The following is a 13,222-nucleotide window of genomic DNA, read 5'->3' on the forward strand; positions in this document are numbered from 1 at the left end:
ATAATTCCTTTATTAGACAGGGGTAGTTGTTTGTTTACCCACTTTACTAGTTTCAGCTGCTTCCTGTAGCCTTTGTCAGAAGCATCACTATGATGTTTGCTGTGACGTGCCTTATAGGCTGTTCAGGAGGGTTGGCCAGACAGCAGGGAGGGTTTATGCCCCCTGCTGTCTGACGTCTTCTCCAGGACTACATCCCGGGTGTGTGATAGGGTGTATGTGCCGTCATCCCTGTTCATTGTCTTTGGCGTGCGTTTCTAAATGGCCTCTCTGATCCAGCGATGGTATTTGTTGTTAAACAAACAACTACCCCTGTCTTGACAAATGAATTATCTACAATAATTGTATGTAGAAGACAGTATGAAACTATATCAGACTCAGAGATAGGATCCATATATTCACTGATTTGATATTGACAGCGGGCGACACAGTGGTGCAGTGGATAGCACTCGTGCCTCACAGCAAGAAGGTCCTGGGTTTGATTCCAGCACCAGCTGATGGGGGTTGGACCTTTCTGTGTGGAGTTTGCATGTTCTCCCCGTGTCTGCGTGGTTTCTTTCTGGGTACTCCAGCTTCCTCCCTCCATCCAAACACATGCACTAATAGGTTAATTGGTTAATCTAAATTGCCCATAGGTGTGAATGTGAGAATGATTGTTTGTCTCTATATGTCAGTCCTGCAATGAACTGCCGACAGGTCCAGGGTGTACCCCACCTTCATCCATAAGTAGCTGGGATAGGCTCCAAGTGACCCCCGTGACCCTAGTGAGGATAAAGCGGGTTCAGAAAATGAATGAATATCGACAGCCTTTAAAAAAAAGAAACATTTGACATGCCCATACTAAAGCTTTTTATCAAGGTATATGAAGCTGATTCTGGTCTGAAATTAATCTCTAGGTTATATAAAGACCTTCAGGAGGTCAGAAATTCAAATACAGACTATATATTAAGTATAATTGGGAAATAGAGGCAAGTACAGTGATATGAGGTCAGGTATGGTTGAGGCAGTGTGCTTTTCAGTGGAGGATCACCTGCTCAAATTCTTGGAGGTGCTTCAGCTGGAAGAGTCTTTGTAGGTTCTTTATTACTCCAACACAAAGTGAACATTATTCAGACTCTTCCAGCTGTTGGAGAAACTATGGAACTCAGGCAGTAAAACATTCCCACCTATTCTGTTCATGCCCTCAGATTACAAACTTCTGGAATGTAACTCATTTAGAGATTAGGTAAATCTTAAGGGTGCAGACAATTTTCTATCAAGATGAAGTGCTTTTTGGTTATATTTACCTATTGGACACAAATGAGGACACTAAATGTTTGTTTGGAATGTTGAGTATAGCTGCTCAGAAAGCTATTCCTAAAAAATGGTTAAATGTAAATACCCCAACCCTGGAAGACTGGCATCAAATTGTTCACACATTTTTTGTGATGGAGCGAATCATATTGTACAACAGACTCCAAAATGACAGATTTGATAAAGTATGGGAGAAGTGCAGGACATGTATCTTAATAAGACAACCAGACTTTTTGTAAATCTTTTTTTTTTATCTATGTATTCTCTTTTCTTTAGGAAACTACATTTCCTTGTATATTGTTATTGTAATTTATTTGATTGTGTACACCCCTCTTTAAATGTTCTTGTTTTTTTTTCTGTACTAAACCGTCTTGAAAAAATTAAATAATAATAATAAAAAAAAGAAACATTGCCCACTCTTTGGTTCTGTAGTACAGTAAAGGAAAAAAAATGTCCTAAATGAACTGATGTAGCTGTGTGTGTAATCAGTCAGGCCCTCAGTGCTGAAAATGAATATTAGACGGTCATTCACTGCAACAAGGACAGACTCAGCTACAAAAAAAGTGATTGAATACATTTCTGAAATGTCCTTCCACTCAAAATAACGTCCTGTTGGCAGTTCTTTTAATTTGTCTGGGCTTATAAAGAATTGAGGGTCGCGCATCATTTGTAACCCTTCAACCCCTGACGTGTCTTTGGTGAGTGTTCTGTATGTGCAATTTATTTTAAGTGTTCATAAAAATTCAACTCAATAAGAAAAATGTCAAAATGTGCTGAAAGAATAGACCTTGTGCTTTCCATAGACATCTGAGCATGCTGAGTGCACCACCCACTGCCTTTGTAATGGCGGGGGGGGTGGGGGGTGTGTGTGTGTGTGTGTGTGCAAAACACAGCAGTGAGTGAGACCAACTTGTTATATAAAGAGACAGATTGTGCTTTCTTTTTTTTTTTTTTAACACATTTTTCTTTTTTATCATCATTTTTTTTGTTTTTACTGTTGTTTGAAGTGTTGTCGTGATTTTCCTTAATTTTTTTTTTTTTTTTTTCTCTAGTTTTGACTGAGTTTTGACCATGTAACTGCTTTTCAGAGATCCACCAGGTACCAAAAAGCACCTGGACTGATTTAAGAAAAAAGAGCCCCAAAACAAAAACTACTGGGCTGAAATTGAAATACTTGTTGTTCAGTGTGTTCCTGTTCACAGTTCATGTTCAACATTAAATCTCTTATTGATGTACATTCTCAGTGCTTTATTTAGTAAACAACTGTAAAACTTAAATTCACCATTTTGTCTTTTCTGTTTTTCCCCATTTTGACCCTAAAACACACAGTAAAACAAAACGACTGAAGAAAACAAACACAAACACATACTCACAACAGCTTTTATGACACTTCTACACCTGCAAATTCCAAGCAGATTCATTGAAATAATATCTCAGGGGTTAAAGGGTTAATACTTATTAAAACTGCACCTTGATCCTGAATCCGGGATCCTGTACTCACTGCACCATAAAACCGCAGGAGGTTGCATCAGGTCTCCCCAGCTGAGGCAGCAATATCCGGTGATGAGCAGTGTGTTCAGCTCTCAGGCGCTTCTGCATAAACGCCGCCTCATGCAGAGAGATGAAACCCCGGGGCTATGTGCGTCTGCCAGATTATAGACTCAGCCTCAACCAGTGCCTCTAAACTCTCCTCTTCTTTTTTTTTCTTTGCTGATCTCAGAGCTTCAGCGCCACCTCCACCATCTTGTGTCCCATGTCTCACTTCTCTAAATCCCTCATCCACAGTCTCCTTCTTCCTCTCTGCTGTCTGCTGTTAATCCACCCTTCACTCTGCTGCTCATCCTCTTGCCTCTCTTCCTTCTTAACTGCTGATTGTAAATGTAATGCATGGTAATGGTACTTTACAGCGTTGAACTTAAACCCAGTACAGTTAATACAGTCAGTGATCTCACTTGCATCTACACTGTTTCCTTTTCATACAACAGTGGATCAAACTGAGGGTTAGGTTGTAAATTCTGCTTTAAACTATCCTGACTTTTCCATCTTTCTGCACAGACAGATTAAATTTTTCATTAATGCAGCCGATAGTATCAAATCTCTATGAATGGATTATAAGGACCTCTTCAGCAGATATTGTCGGAGCAGGAGTGATGTCTAATCATTTCAGTCATGCTTTTTTTGGGGTGTGTTGCAGAGAGCCTGGTAAGCTCTGCTGCTTTGTTTTGTTTTGTTTTGTTTTTAACAGCTCAGGGGCACAGACAATACTGAGTCTTTTGGGGACGCCAGCCCGTTCTTTGTCTTTTTTTCTCATTGGTTAGGAGACCGCTTGAGGCTGAGTTAGGCCTAGTGTTCACGGGCAGAGCAGGCACTCTGTTTAGTCTCAAGCAGCTTTAATGGAATTGAATAAAATGTGCATCTGACTGTTTTTACCTTTTGTGGTGTAAAAAGAAACAAAGAAACAATACATATTTTGCAGCTGCAACACTAGTGCACAGAAATTTATGGTCACCTATCTGTTTCTGTGTGCCCCCTGCAGGTCAGCCAAGGTAATGTCCCAGGTGTGGAAAGTGCATCACTGGCTATGGACACAGAAGAAGGCGTGGAAGTGGTGTGGAACGAGGTGCTCTTCTCGGACAAGAAAGTCTTCAAAGCACAGGAGGTATTGTAGTCCTAACTGTATGCAGACAGCAGACAGTATTCAGCGTGATTCTATTTGATTTGATGTTGCAAAGGAAGAAGAACTTTATAAAAACAGTTACAACTGATTATTTTCTAGATATATAATTTTTTTACAAAAAGGTTAAGGACTAGGAGTGAACCAGATCTGTACTTTGCATGTTGAAATAAGTGTTTCATTGTCGGTTTTTGAACTTACATTTTATATTATTTTACTTTTTTATATTTTATTTTATATCCCCATATATAAAAGCCCAATTATAGCCATCAGTTGACATGCTTTTTTTCAAACTGACTTGACCTATATTTTTCCTATTAAATAAATACATTCTCATGGCATGGTGGTGGAGTAGTCACTACTGTCACCTTATACCAAGAAGGTCCTGGTCCTGGGTCGTGGGGTCTTTCTGTGTGGAGTTTACATGTTTTCCCCATGTCTGTGTGGGTTTTGGCCGGGGTTTTCATCACCCCCCCATCGTCCAAAGACATGCACCTTAATGGGTTAATTGGTCTAACGTGTGATTTTAGAGTGAATGATTATTTTTCTGTAAATACCGGTCCTGTGATGAACGTTGCGACACCTTGCTGTTGTTAGAAACTGGGAAGGGATCCAGAATCCCCAAAAGCCTCCCAAGAAATAAGTGGTTTGGAAAATGAGTATCCAAATGAATGCATTCTCATTTAGATTTTCATTATTGATCCATTTTGTTTGCTCTTTGAAAAAATTACACAGTGAAAAATTTTCACCACGATTCCTAAGATTCCAAGCTGACAGACTTATTAAACCAAAATTGCCGACTTATTATTGTACAAAACTGCAAACAAAAATGGTGAATGCATTATCTGAGTGTTTTAACCTCATAATTATAATTATGAGGTGCGAATGTGAGAGTGATTGATTGTTTCTATATGTCAGCTCTGCGATGAACTGGCGAAATGTCCAGGGTATACCCCGCCTCCGCCGTAAGTAGCTGGGATAGGCTCCAAGCGACCCCCGTGACCCTAGTGAGGATAAAGTGGGTTCAGATAATGAATAAATGAATGAATTATAATTACACACAACAAAATTTTTGCGCAGTTATTTATGTATATTTCTTTAATTATCATATTGATAATATATTGTCTTGTACATATTGTACGAATTACTGTTCTAATTATGTCTTAATAGAGTGTTTTAATATGTACACTACTGGTCAAATGTTTTAGAACACCCCAATTTTTTCCAGTTTTGTATTGAAATTCGAGCAGTTCAAGTCCAATGAACAACTTGAAATGGTACAAAGGTAAGCGGTGAACTGCCAGAGGTAAAAAAAAAAAAAAAAAAAAAAAGGTAAAGTTAAACAAGACTGAAAAATAATGCACATTTCAGAATTATACAAAAAGGTGAACAAGAAATGGGCTAACAACTTAAAGCAGTTCTGCAGCAATGGAGGTTGATCAAACCTCGAAAGCTGGTGCTACCAATTCCTACAGGTGTCCCAACGTGTTTCTTAATTACTTCCAACCCCCTCTGTCTGCATAAAAGCAGTATTTTTTTTTTTTTTAATATTGATAATTTGATAAGTTCTTTCCTGCTACTTTTTATTGTACTTGAATGCAGCAACTGTAGCACCTAATAATTTCCGCTGGAATTAATTCTGATTGTGATTATTATTAATTTCGGTCTACAAAATAGTGCTGTTAATTGGTTCAGTGTGAGAGCAAACACAACATCTGCAGGTTGTACTTTGTTGGTCACATAAACCATAGTAGTTATTGTTATAGATAATTCTCCAGAATATGAAGACTATACAGATCAAATATGGAACTATTTGAGAATTTAATCTGCAGTTTTATCAGAAAGGAAAATGTTTTATGGTTTACCTACCACAAACCACTGTTTCTGAATGTTTTGTAGGAGAAGATCAAAGAGATGTTTGAGAACCTGATGCAGGTTGAACATCCCAACATTGTGAAGTTCCACAAGTACTGGCTGGATATGAAGGAAAGCCAGGCTCGGGTATGTTTTATTTTTTTCCCACTCTAATTCGTCTGTCTCTATTGTTCTTTTCTTCACACTCAAAACTAAAAATAAACACTAATCCCCGCCTTTATCTGTGACCCACAGGTTATATTCATCACTGAATACATGTCGTCGGGTAGCCTCAAGCAGTTTTTAAAGAAAACCAAGAAGAACCACAAGACAATGAATGTGAAGGTCAGTGTTTTCACCCTGGTCACATACAGTATGAGTGATCCTTGGTGGCGGCACAGAGTACTGCAGCCCCATCACTATTCAGATCCATATTTCCACAAGGATTAGAGATTATGTAACAGAGCACCATGACGGCTCCGACTGCAGACTTGTCTTATCCTTCTGCTGCTGTGGGATTGAAGCCGGCATGTGCTCTCTTTAGCATATAATCCTTCCTTTTCCCTCCCTTTAGCCTTTTCTGTGAACATCTCCTTTCTGTCTGATATTGGACAGCAGCATTAAAAAGAAACACTGTGACTGAGCTATTTTTACCCTGTTTGTGTACTCCATATTTCTGTAAATTAAGGCAGATTATGCATTGTTGTTTTATACAGTACAGATGTAAATATACACGCTGTTAAGCTCCTTACAGTCTTTAAAGTAATTCTCCTTTTACCCTATATTTTAGGCTTGGAAAAGGTGGTGCACCCAGATTCTGTCTGCCCTCAGGTACTGGCTGATTTCTCTCCAGAATTTTAACCTAACAAATGTGTGTTATTACAGCCCTAACATTGACAGTGTTTATTATTGCCCACTGACAGTTACCTACACTCATGTGACCCACCGATAATCCACGGCAACCTGACTTGTGACACTATCTTCATCCAGCACAACGGCCTCATTAAGATCGGCTCAGGTCTGCTCCCAACAGGGCTTTTGCTGTTACTACAACCTTCATCGATTACTTGCATTTAATTGCAGTTTCTACAAATCAGATTATCTCAATTATGTTTAATTTTCTCTCTGCAGTGTGGCACAGGCTATTCGTTAATGGTAAGAAATCATTTTGCAGTAGATCTGTTTTTACTGCTGTCATTTTTAGCTGCCATTGTCTTTAATCGTTATTTGATCTAATATTTCTCTGTGTTTTTATTTTACAGTGTTTCCAGGTGCCAGCGTCCATGGGAAAAGCAGACAACATCGCGATGAGCAGAGGACTCTCCACTTTTTTGCTCCAGAATATGGCAGTTAGTTTGTAATTTTTGTAGAATTTTGGTGGCTTGAGTTCTGTCTTTTACAGTCATTTTTAACAGAATATCTTACCTCAAAGTGCTAATTCAGTGAGAATCTCAGATTTTATAACAATTTTTTCCCACCAGTTTATCAAAACACTCCTCTGTCATTGAACTACATAACCTAAACTGTGTCGACTCTTTCAGTTCTTTGATATAAAAAAACATTCAGTCACAATTTTTTCCTCTGCAATTTTCAGCAGCAAAATTCTATACAAATAAAATGCTAAATACTAAAATGCTAATTTAAAAAAATCCGATTTTGCAGACATTTATACTTTATTCAGTCAAAACTTGACAGATTACTTAGAGGAAAATCTGCTGCTGCTTCAAATCAAACTATATGTTTGAAATAAGGCAGATTATTCTGATACCTTTTCTTAATTATTGTACTAAATATATTGCAGAAAATTTAGCACTGGGCTCCCTTTAGGCACGTGGTTCAGGAGATCACACTTTTTTTATCTTTTATTTTGCAGTGCTCTAGTGAACTGTGAATAATGTAGGAAATAAACAGTTTAGGTATTCTGCTGTGCTTTGAATTGTGTGTGTTTCGTCGTTTATTGTTTATTAATTAACACAGTTGTTTTACAGATGAAAGTATATAATTTAGTTAAAGTAGCATCAGTCACATTTGGTTGAAATATTTAGTATTTAGTTGGTTAAAGTGAATTTTGCACCAAGTTCAATAAGGTGTTCAGGTGCATGTTTATAAAGGACATTTGTGTGAAGAAAAAAGATGAAAAGTCTGAAAACAATTACAAAAGACTGTAAAATGTCACAGACACTTGCCTTTGTAGTGCCTTTTTCCAGGATCATTTTCTTCTCTAAGCTAAGCACTTTGTTATTATTTCACTGCAGTTTATTGAACAAAACTGTTGAGAATGTCATGAGAACCGCGATGTGGCATCTCCTACAAGAGCGCAGAGAGATGTGTGATGTTTGAACTGTAGTTGAGGAAAATAATGACACAGTGCAATCGACTACTGACACAACATTCAACTTGTTCCACAGATTGGATTTAATAAATATTTTGTGTAGCTCTGGGAGGTGTTAGTTATTTTTGTCAGGCTACCTCAAAATCATGACTGTGTTTTAATAATGAGCAAAGTGTTTATTGCAAGATACCTGTGTAATAGATTTTGTGTCTTGTTTGTTTCTCTTTTTCTGTCTGTAGCTGGTGCGGACGATTATGCCATAGACATTTTCTCCTTTGGCATCTGTGCCCTCGAGGTGAGAAAGCAAAGATCTGTAATATCCGACACTCTCTGTATGTCAGTATAAGATAAGATATGACTTTATGGATCCCACCCTGGGGAAAATGCAGCGTTAACAGAATTAAAAATACCACAAAAAAGTGCCAAAAGACAGGCAGAAACATTCGAGAGTGAACAGGAAATATAAAAGAGAAGAGAATCTATGTAGGATAACAGACTGTTTGTGTTCATAGATGGCGGTGCTGGAGATCCAGGCCAACGGAGACACTGCTGTGTCCAAGGAGGCCATCGCCAATGCAGGTCAATCTCTGGAAGACCCTCTCATGAGAGTGAGTCTCAATATGCTTCATGTCCTAAATACACCCAACCGAAAATACGATAAATTTAGACTGTCCCATTATATTTTATTTACCCCACCTACATACCAGACGTGTTTCATAGAATAAATGGGGTCGTGCTGTGCAGTCATGTACTAATACATGGGCTTCACCCGCAGGAGTTCACTCAGTCTTGTTTGCGGCATGAAGCCAAGCTCCGTCCTACTGCTCATGACCTGCTGTTCCACCGGGTCTTGTTCGAGGTCCACTCCCTCAAACTGCTGGCCGCCCACTGCCTCATCAACAACCAGTGTGAGTTTTGTCACCTCCACATGCCAGGCATACCAACATGTTTGTCAGCCTGTGCTATGTAGACTGTTCCATATGGAGGATTTATAGAAATACTCTTAATATATGAAATGACAGGTTAATTGTTTTCATTATATATCTTCCAGAGACCCAGGAGAGTGAAAGTTTTGGCTTTTTTAAACATCAAGTAATTACCTGGATTGAAAACAGCCTAATTCAACAGTTTTTTCAGATACATTTTTTATTATGTGGAAAGTTTTTTTGTTTGTTTTTTAAGTATAGCTGTGAAATTATTGTCCCCTACAGAGGACAAAAATGCATTACTGGGTCTATAAGTATTATATATTAAATTAAGTATCTGTCTGTCTATCTATCTATCTATCTATCTATCTGTCTGTCTGTCTGTCTGTCTGTCTGTCTAGTCACATACTTGTTTATAATAGATCATCAATTAATAGAAGAAAACATAGAAATAATGTCATATGTGAATTAAAAAGAAGGAGTGCCTGCTTTAAAGTCACTCAGAGGTGAGAGGTCAGCTGCAAAAGATCTAACAAGACATAAAAGTTGCAACAAGACAAAAATGATGTAAGGGGTGCAACAACATGATCTAAATTGGTTTCATCAGGTTCATCTTTACCATTTATTTATAAATTTATTTATTTATTTATTGCATGCAACAAAACAAAACAAATTAAGACAAAAAAATAAGATAACATTTAAATGAACAGAGTCTATCTTCAAGTGCATACGAGTTTGGATTTTGCATGGTCGAAAAGGAGTAGGAAGAAATATAAACTTATTTAATCCTACCCCTCAAGTGCTTTTACACCTTTATCACTAACTTAATACAACAATACATTTTTCCTAATTGTAGCATCGAACCACAACAACTACATAATGCAGTAACTGAATTATACACAACAATATGTTCATGGCGCCCTGTGATGAACTGGCGACTTGTCCAGGGTGTACCCTGCCTTCGCCCCATGTAGCTGGGATAGGCTCCAGGCGACCCCCGTGACCCTAGTGAGGATAAAGCAGGTTCAGAAAATGAATTAATGAATATGTTCATGGCAGTACAGTCATGCAGACTCAACAGTTCAAAAATATTCCTCAAAAATTACAGCATATTTATCAATACAACATCATCCATAAACAAACAGCCCTCATTGTCATTATTAAATACTATACCTCTCAAGAATCAATTCTTTATTTCTTTTTTTTTCAAACTGAATTATGTTTGATATGTGTTTGCTCTCCACACACAATTTGTTCCACAGTTTGACTCCACAGATGGTGATACAGAAACTTTTTAACGTAGTGCGTACTTTATGAATCTTTAAATTTAATTTTCCCCTTAAATCATAGCCTCCTTCTCTTTCACAAAGCATTTCTTGAATATTGCCCGGCAGTAAGTTATTGTTTGCTTTATACATTTGAATAGTTTTGAACTCCACAAGGTCAATGAGTTTTAAAGGTTTAGATTGTAAAAATAGTGGATTTGTGTGTTCACGAAAACCAACATTGTGAACAATTCTTCTATTCTTATCTTGTTGCATATTTAACACAACAAAATTATAAATGATGTAAAAGATGTAACAATACAAAAACAATGTAAGAGACACAATAAAATGATATAAAAAAATCCAAAGACATTGGAGCCAGTACCAATGAAAAGGTACCTCAGTACGATTTGGGTACTGAGGAGACTGTCTTAAAAACAAAAAATAAAATTTGCTGGTACTTTCGTGGACTAATATCAAGTGACTATTTGGTGCACATGCTGCATATCAAATCTGTTTACCAATGTGCAATCTGGTTCATCTACAGACTTGCTTCCAGAGAACTGTGTCGAAGAAAAAACCAAGTCCTTCGACCCTAACGCTATAATGGCTGAGATTAAGCATGAAGACAGACAAGGAGTTCAGCTCAAGTAAAATCCACCACTCTTTTTTTTATATATCTTTTACTTCTTTGAAAATCAAATATTATGCACAGCACTCACTATCTCCTGTGTCTCTGGTTTTATATTCAATAGATATTCGCATGTATCCCCTCTGGAACTCGACAAGTTTCTGGAAGACGTAAAGTAAGTCTAACACTGCAAGTAATTTTGTGTTGAAAGAAAAATCTTAAAATGACATTAATCGCTTGTTAAATATCTGCAATGAATGTTTTGTACTTTGTTCTTTAGGAATGGGATCTACCCTTTAATGAACTTTGCCTCGTCTCGGCCTCATCCCGTCCCCCGAGCCCTGTCCTTGTCTCAGGAGCAGGTGGAGACGGTCAAGACGCCGACTCCCGAACCCCAGGAAACAGAAACACGGAAGGTTAGCTTTTCGCATGTGATGACAAGCTTGCTGCATTAAGTATTGCATACAGTTCTAAGTTATGAACCATGTGATAACAAAGACAGAAATGCTTGTGTGCTACTTTGAGTCTGCATAGTAGTAGATCCTGATTTACCATCATTAAGGCTTCATGTTAAATAAGTTTTTTTATAGCATTATTTTTGCACATGTTCTTGACTTGTTTGTGTTTCTCTACTTTTGTGCTTATGAATAACATGTAACAAGATCTGACATGCTCACATCTGTTTATTATTATCGTGCACATTTATTATCACCCAAAGCATTTTAGAGGCAGTGTTTTAATGATTGTTGGCATTGCAGGTTGTTCAGATGCACTGTAATTTGGAGTCAAATGAAGAAGGGACCAAAACTCATGTGAGTCATACTGTATTACAGGTACTTCGACCATTTAGTGCAAACTCTGATGCTGGGCTCTAATATGTAGTGTAAAAGTATATATTTACTACAGTTTATTTGCCCCAGTGAAGAAGTGTAGAAGTTTTAAGAGCTTATTCTGTTATACTTGTTAAACATAAATTTAACTTGATGTAAACTTTACCTTGTGTTTTTTTTTTCTCCAGCTTTCTTTGTTTCTGAAGATGGATGACAAACTTCATCGGCAGCTTAGCTGTGACATTCTTCCAAGTAAGTTCACTGTAATTATGCTTTAACCCTTTAGCCCCTGACGTGTCTGTGATGAGTGTTCTGAATGTATGATTTATTTTAAATATTCATAAAAATTGAACTGTTTACTCAATAGGAAGCATTTCAAAATGTACTGGTAGAATAGACCTTGTTATTTTCATAGACATCTGAACATGCTCAGTGCACCCCCCACCACCTGTGGAATGGGGGGGTAAAACACAGAGCAGAGAGTGAGACTGACTCACTATAAAATAGATGGTTTGGGCTTTTATTTTTTTCCCTTGTTTTTTTTTTTTGTTTTTTTTTACTTTTACAGTTGTTTGAAGTGTTGTCATTTTTTCCCCCCTTTTTTTTCCTTTTTTACTGTGTTTTTACTGAACTTGCAGGTGCCAAAAAACAGCTGGACTTACGTAGAAAAAAACAAAAAAACTAAACCTACAGGACCTAAATTCAAATACTTGTTGTTCAGTGTGTTCCAGTTCACAGTTCATATTCAGCATCCTAAATGTCTTTTTTTTATAGTTCAAGTTTTTATTGGCGTTTTCACCTGGTACATGACAATCATACAATGTTGCTTAATGTTAACAAACAGGGCTTTTATACATAAATGAAAAGTATCAAAAATGCTACAAAGCATGGAAGTTCTTATAAAGAAAAAATAAATAAATAAAATAGATAACTAAATAAATACTAGAGGGAAGTAGTTCAGCTGTCATCCTGCTGACTGGCAGTCATAGTTATGTAAGACCTGAATGGCTCCCAAACTGGTGCTGTGGTTCCATCCCTATTGTTAAACTTATGAAGCATACATTCATATGAAGCAGTCTTTATCATCATGTTTACCCATTCTTTAAACTGTTGGACTTTAGGGGTTTTCCAGTGTTTAAGAATAATCCTAACTGCCACTGAGACCCCAACCATGATAACAAAACTTCCCGTTTGATACGTCAGCCATCTGTCCTTTTTCAGCCAATAAACACAGCCTTGGACTAAATCTCTTATTGATGTACATTCTGAGTGCCTTATTTAGTAAAAACCTGTAAAACTTCAATTCCTCTCTTTGTCTTTTTCTGTTAAAAATGAATAAAGAAAAGGAATGCAAGCACATACTCACAGCAGCTTTTATGACACATTCCAAGCAGCCTGTTTCATTGAAATAATGTCTCAT

The 13,222-nt window shown here is 37.4% G+C and overlaps 1 protein-coding gene across 2 annotated transcripts in view; it reads left to right on the forward strand.

Moving 5' to 3' along the window:
• nrbp2b (nuclear receptor binding protein 2b) overlaps window positions 1–13,222 on the forward strand; it is a 62,243-nt gene that overhangs the window by 46,269 nt on the left and 2,752 nt on the right. Inside the window, exons 2-16 of one of the 2 annotated variants that reach the window (XM_030123346.1) lie at window positions 3,827–3,949; window positions 5,864–5,965; window positions 6,074–6,163; window positions 6,609–6,649; window positions 6,742–6,836; window positions 6,950–6,973; window positions 7,081–7,167; window positions 8,390–8,445; window positions 8,663–8,758; window positions 8,926–9,058; window positions 10,889–10,991; window positions 11,097–11,147; window positions 11,253–11,388; window positions 11,731–11,784; window positions 11,991–12,054. In XM_030123346.1, the coding sequence (XP_029979206.1) occupies window positions 3,827–3,949; window positions 5,864–5,965; window positions 6,074–6,163; window positions 6,609–6,649; window positions 6,742–6,836; window positions 6,950–6,973; window positions 7,081–7,167; window positions 8,390–8,445; window positions 8,663–8,758; window positions 8,926–9,058; window positions 10,889–10,991; window positions 11,097–11,147; window positions 11,253–11,388; window positions 11,731–11,784; window positions 11,991–12,054 (1,255 nt within the window). The remainder of the gene's footprint in view (window positions 1–3,826; window positions 3,950–5,863; window positions 5,966–6,073; window positions 6,164–6,608; window positions 6,650–6,741; window positions 6,837–6,949; window positions 6,974–7,080; window positions 7,168–8,389; window positions 8,446–8,662; window positions 8,759–8,925; window positions 9,059–10,888; window positions 10,992–11,096; window positions 11,148–11,252; window positions 11,389–11,730; window positions 11,785–11,990; window positions 12,055–13,222) is intronic. The other variant, XM_030123347.1, reaches the window with a different exon arrangement.

The sequence above is a fragment of the Sphaeramia orbicularis genome, chromosome 20, assembly GCF_902148855.1.
Source record: "Sphaeramia orbicularis chromosome 20, fSphaOr1.1, whole genome shotgun sequence".
NCBI lineage: Eukaryota > Metazoa > Chordata > Actinopteri > Kurtiformes > Apogonidae > Sphaeramia > Sphaeramia orbicularis.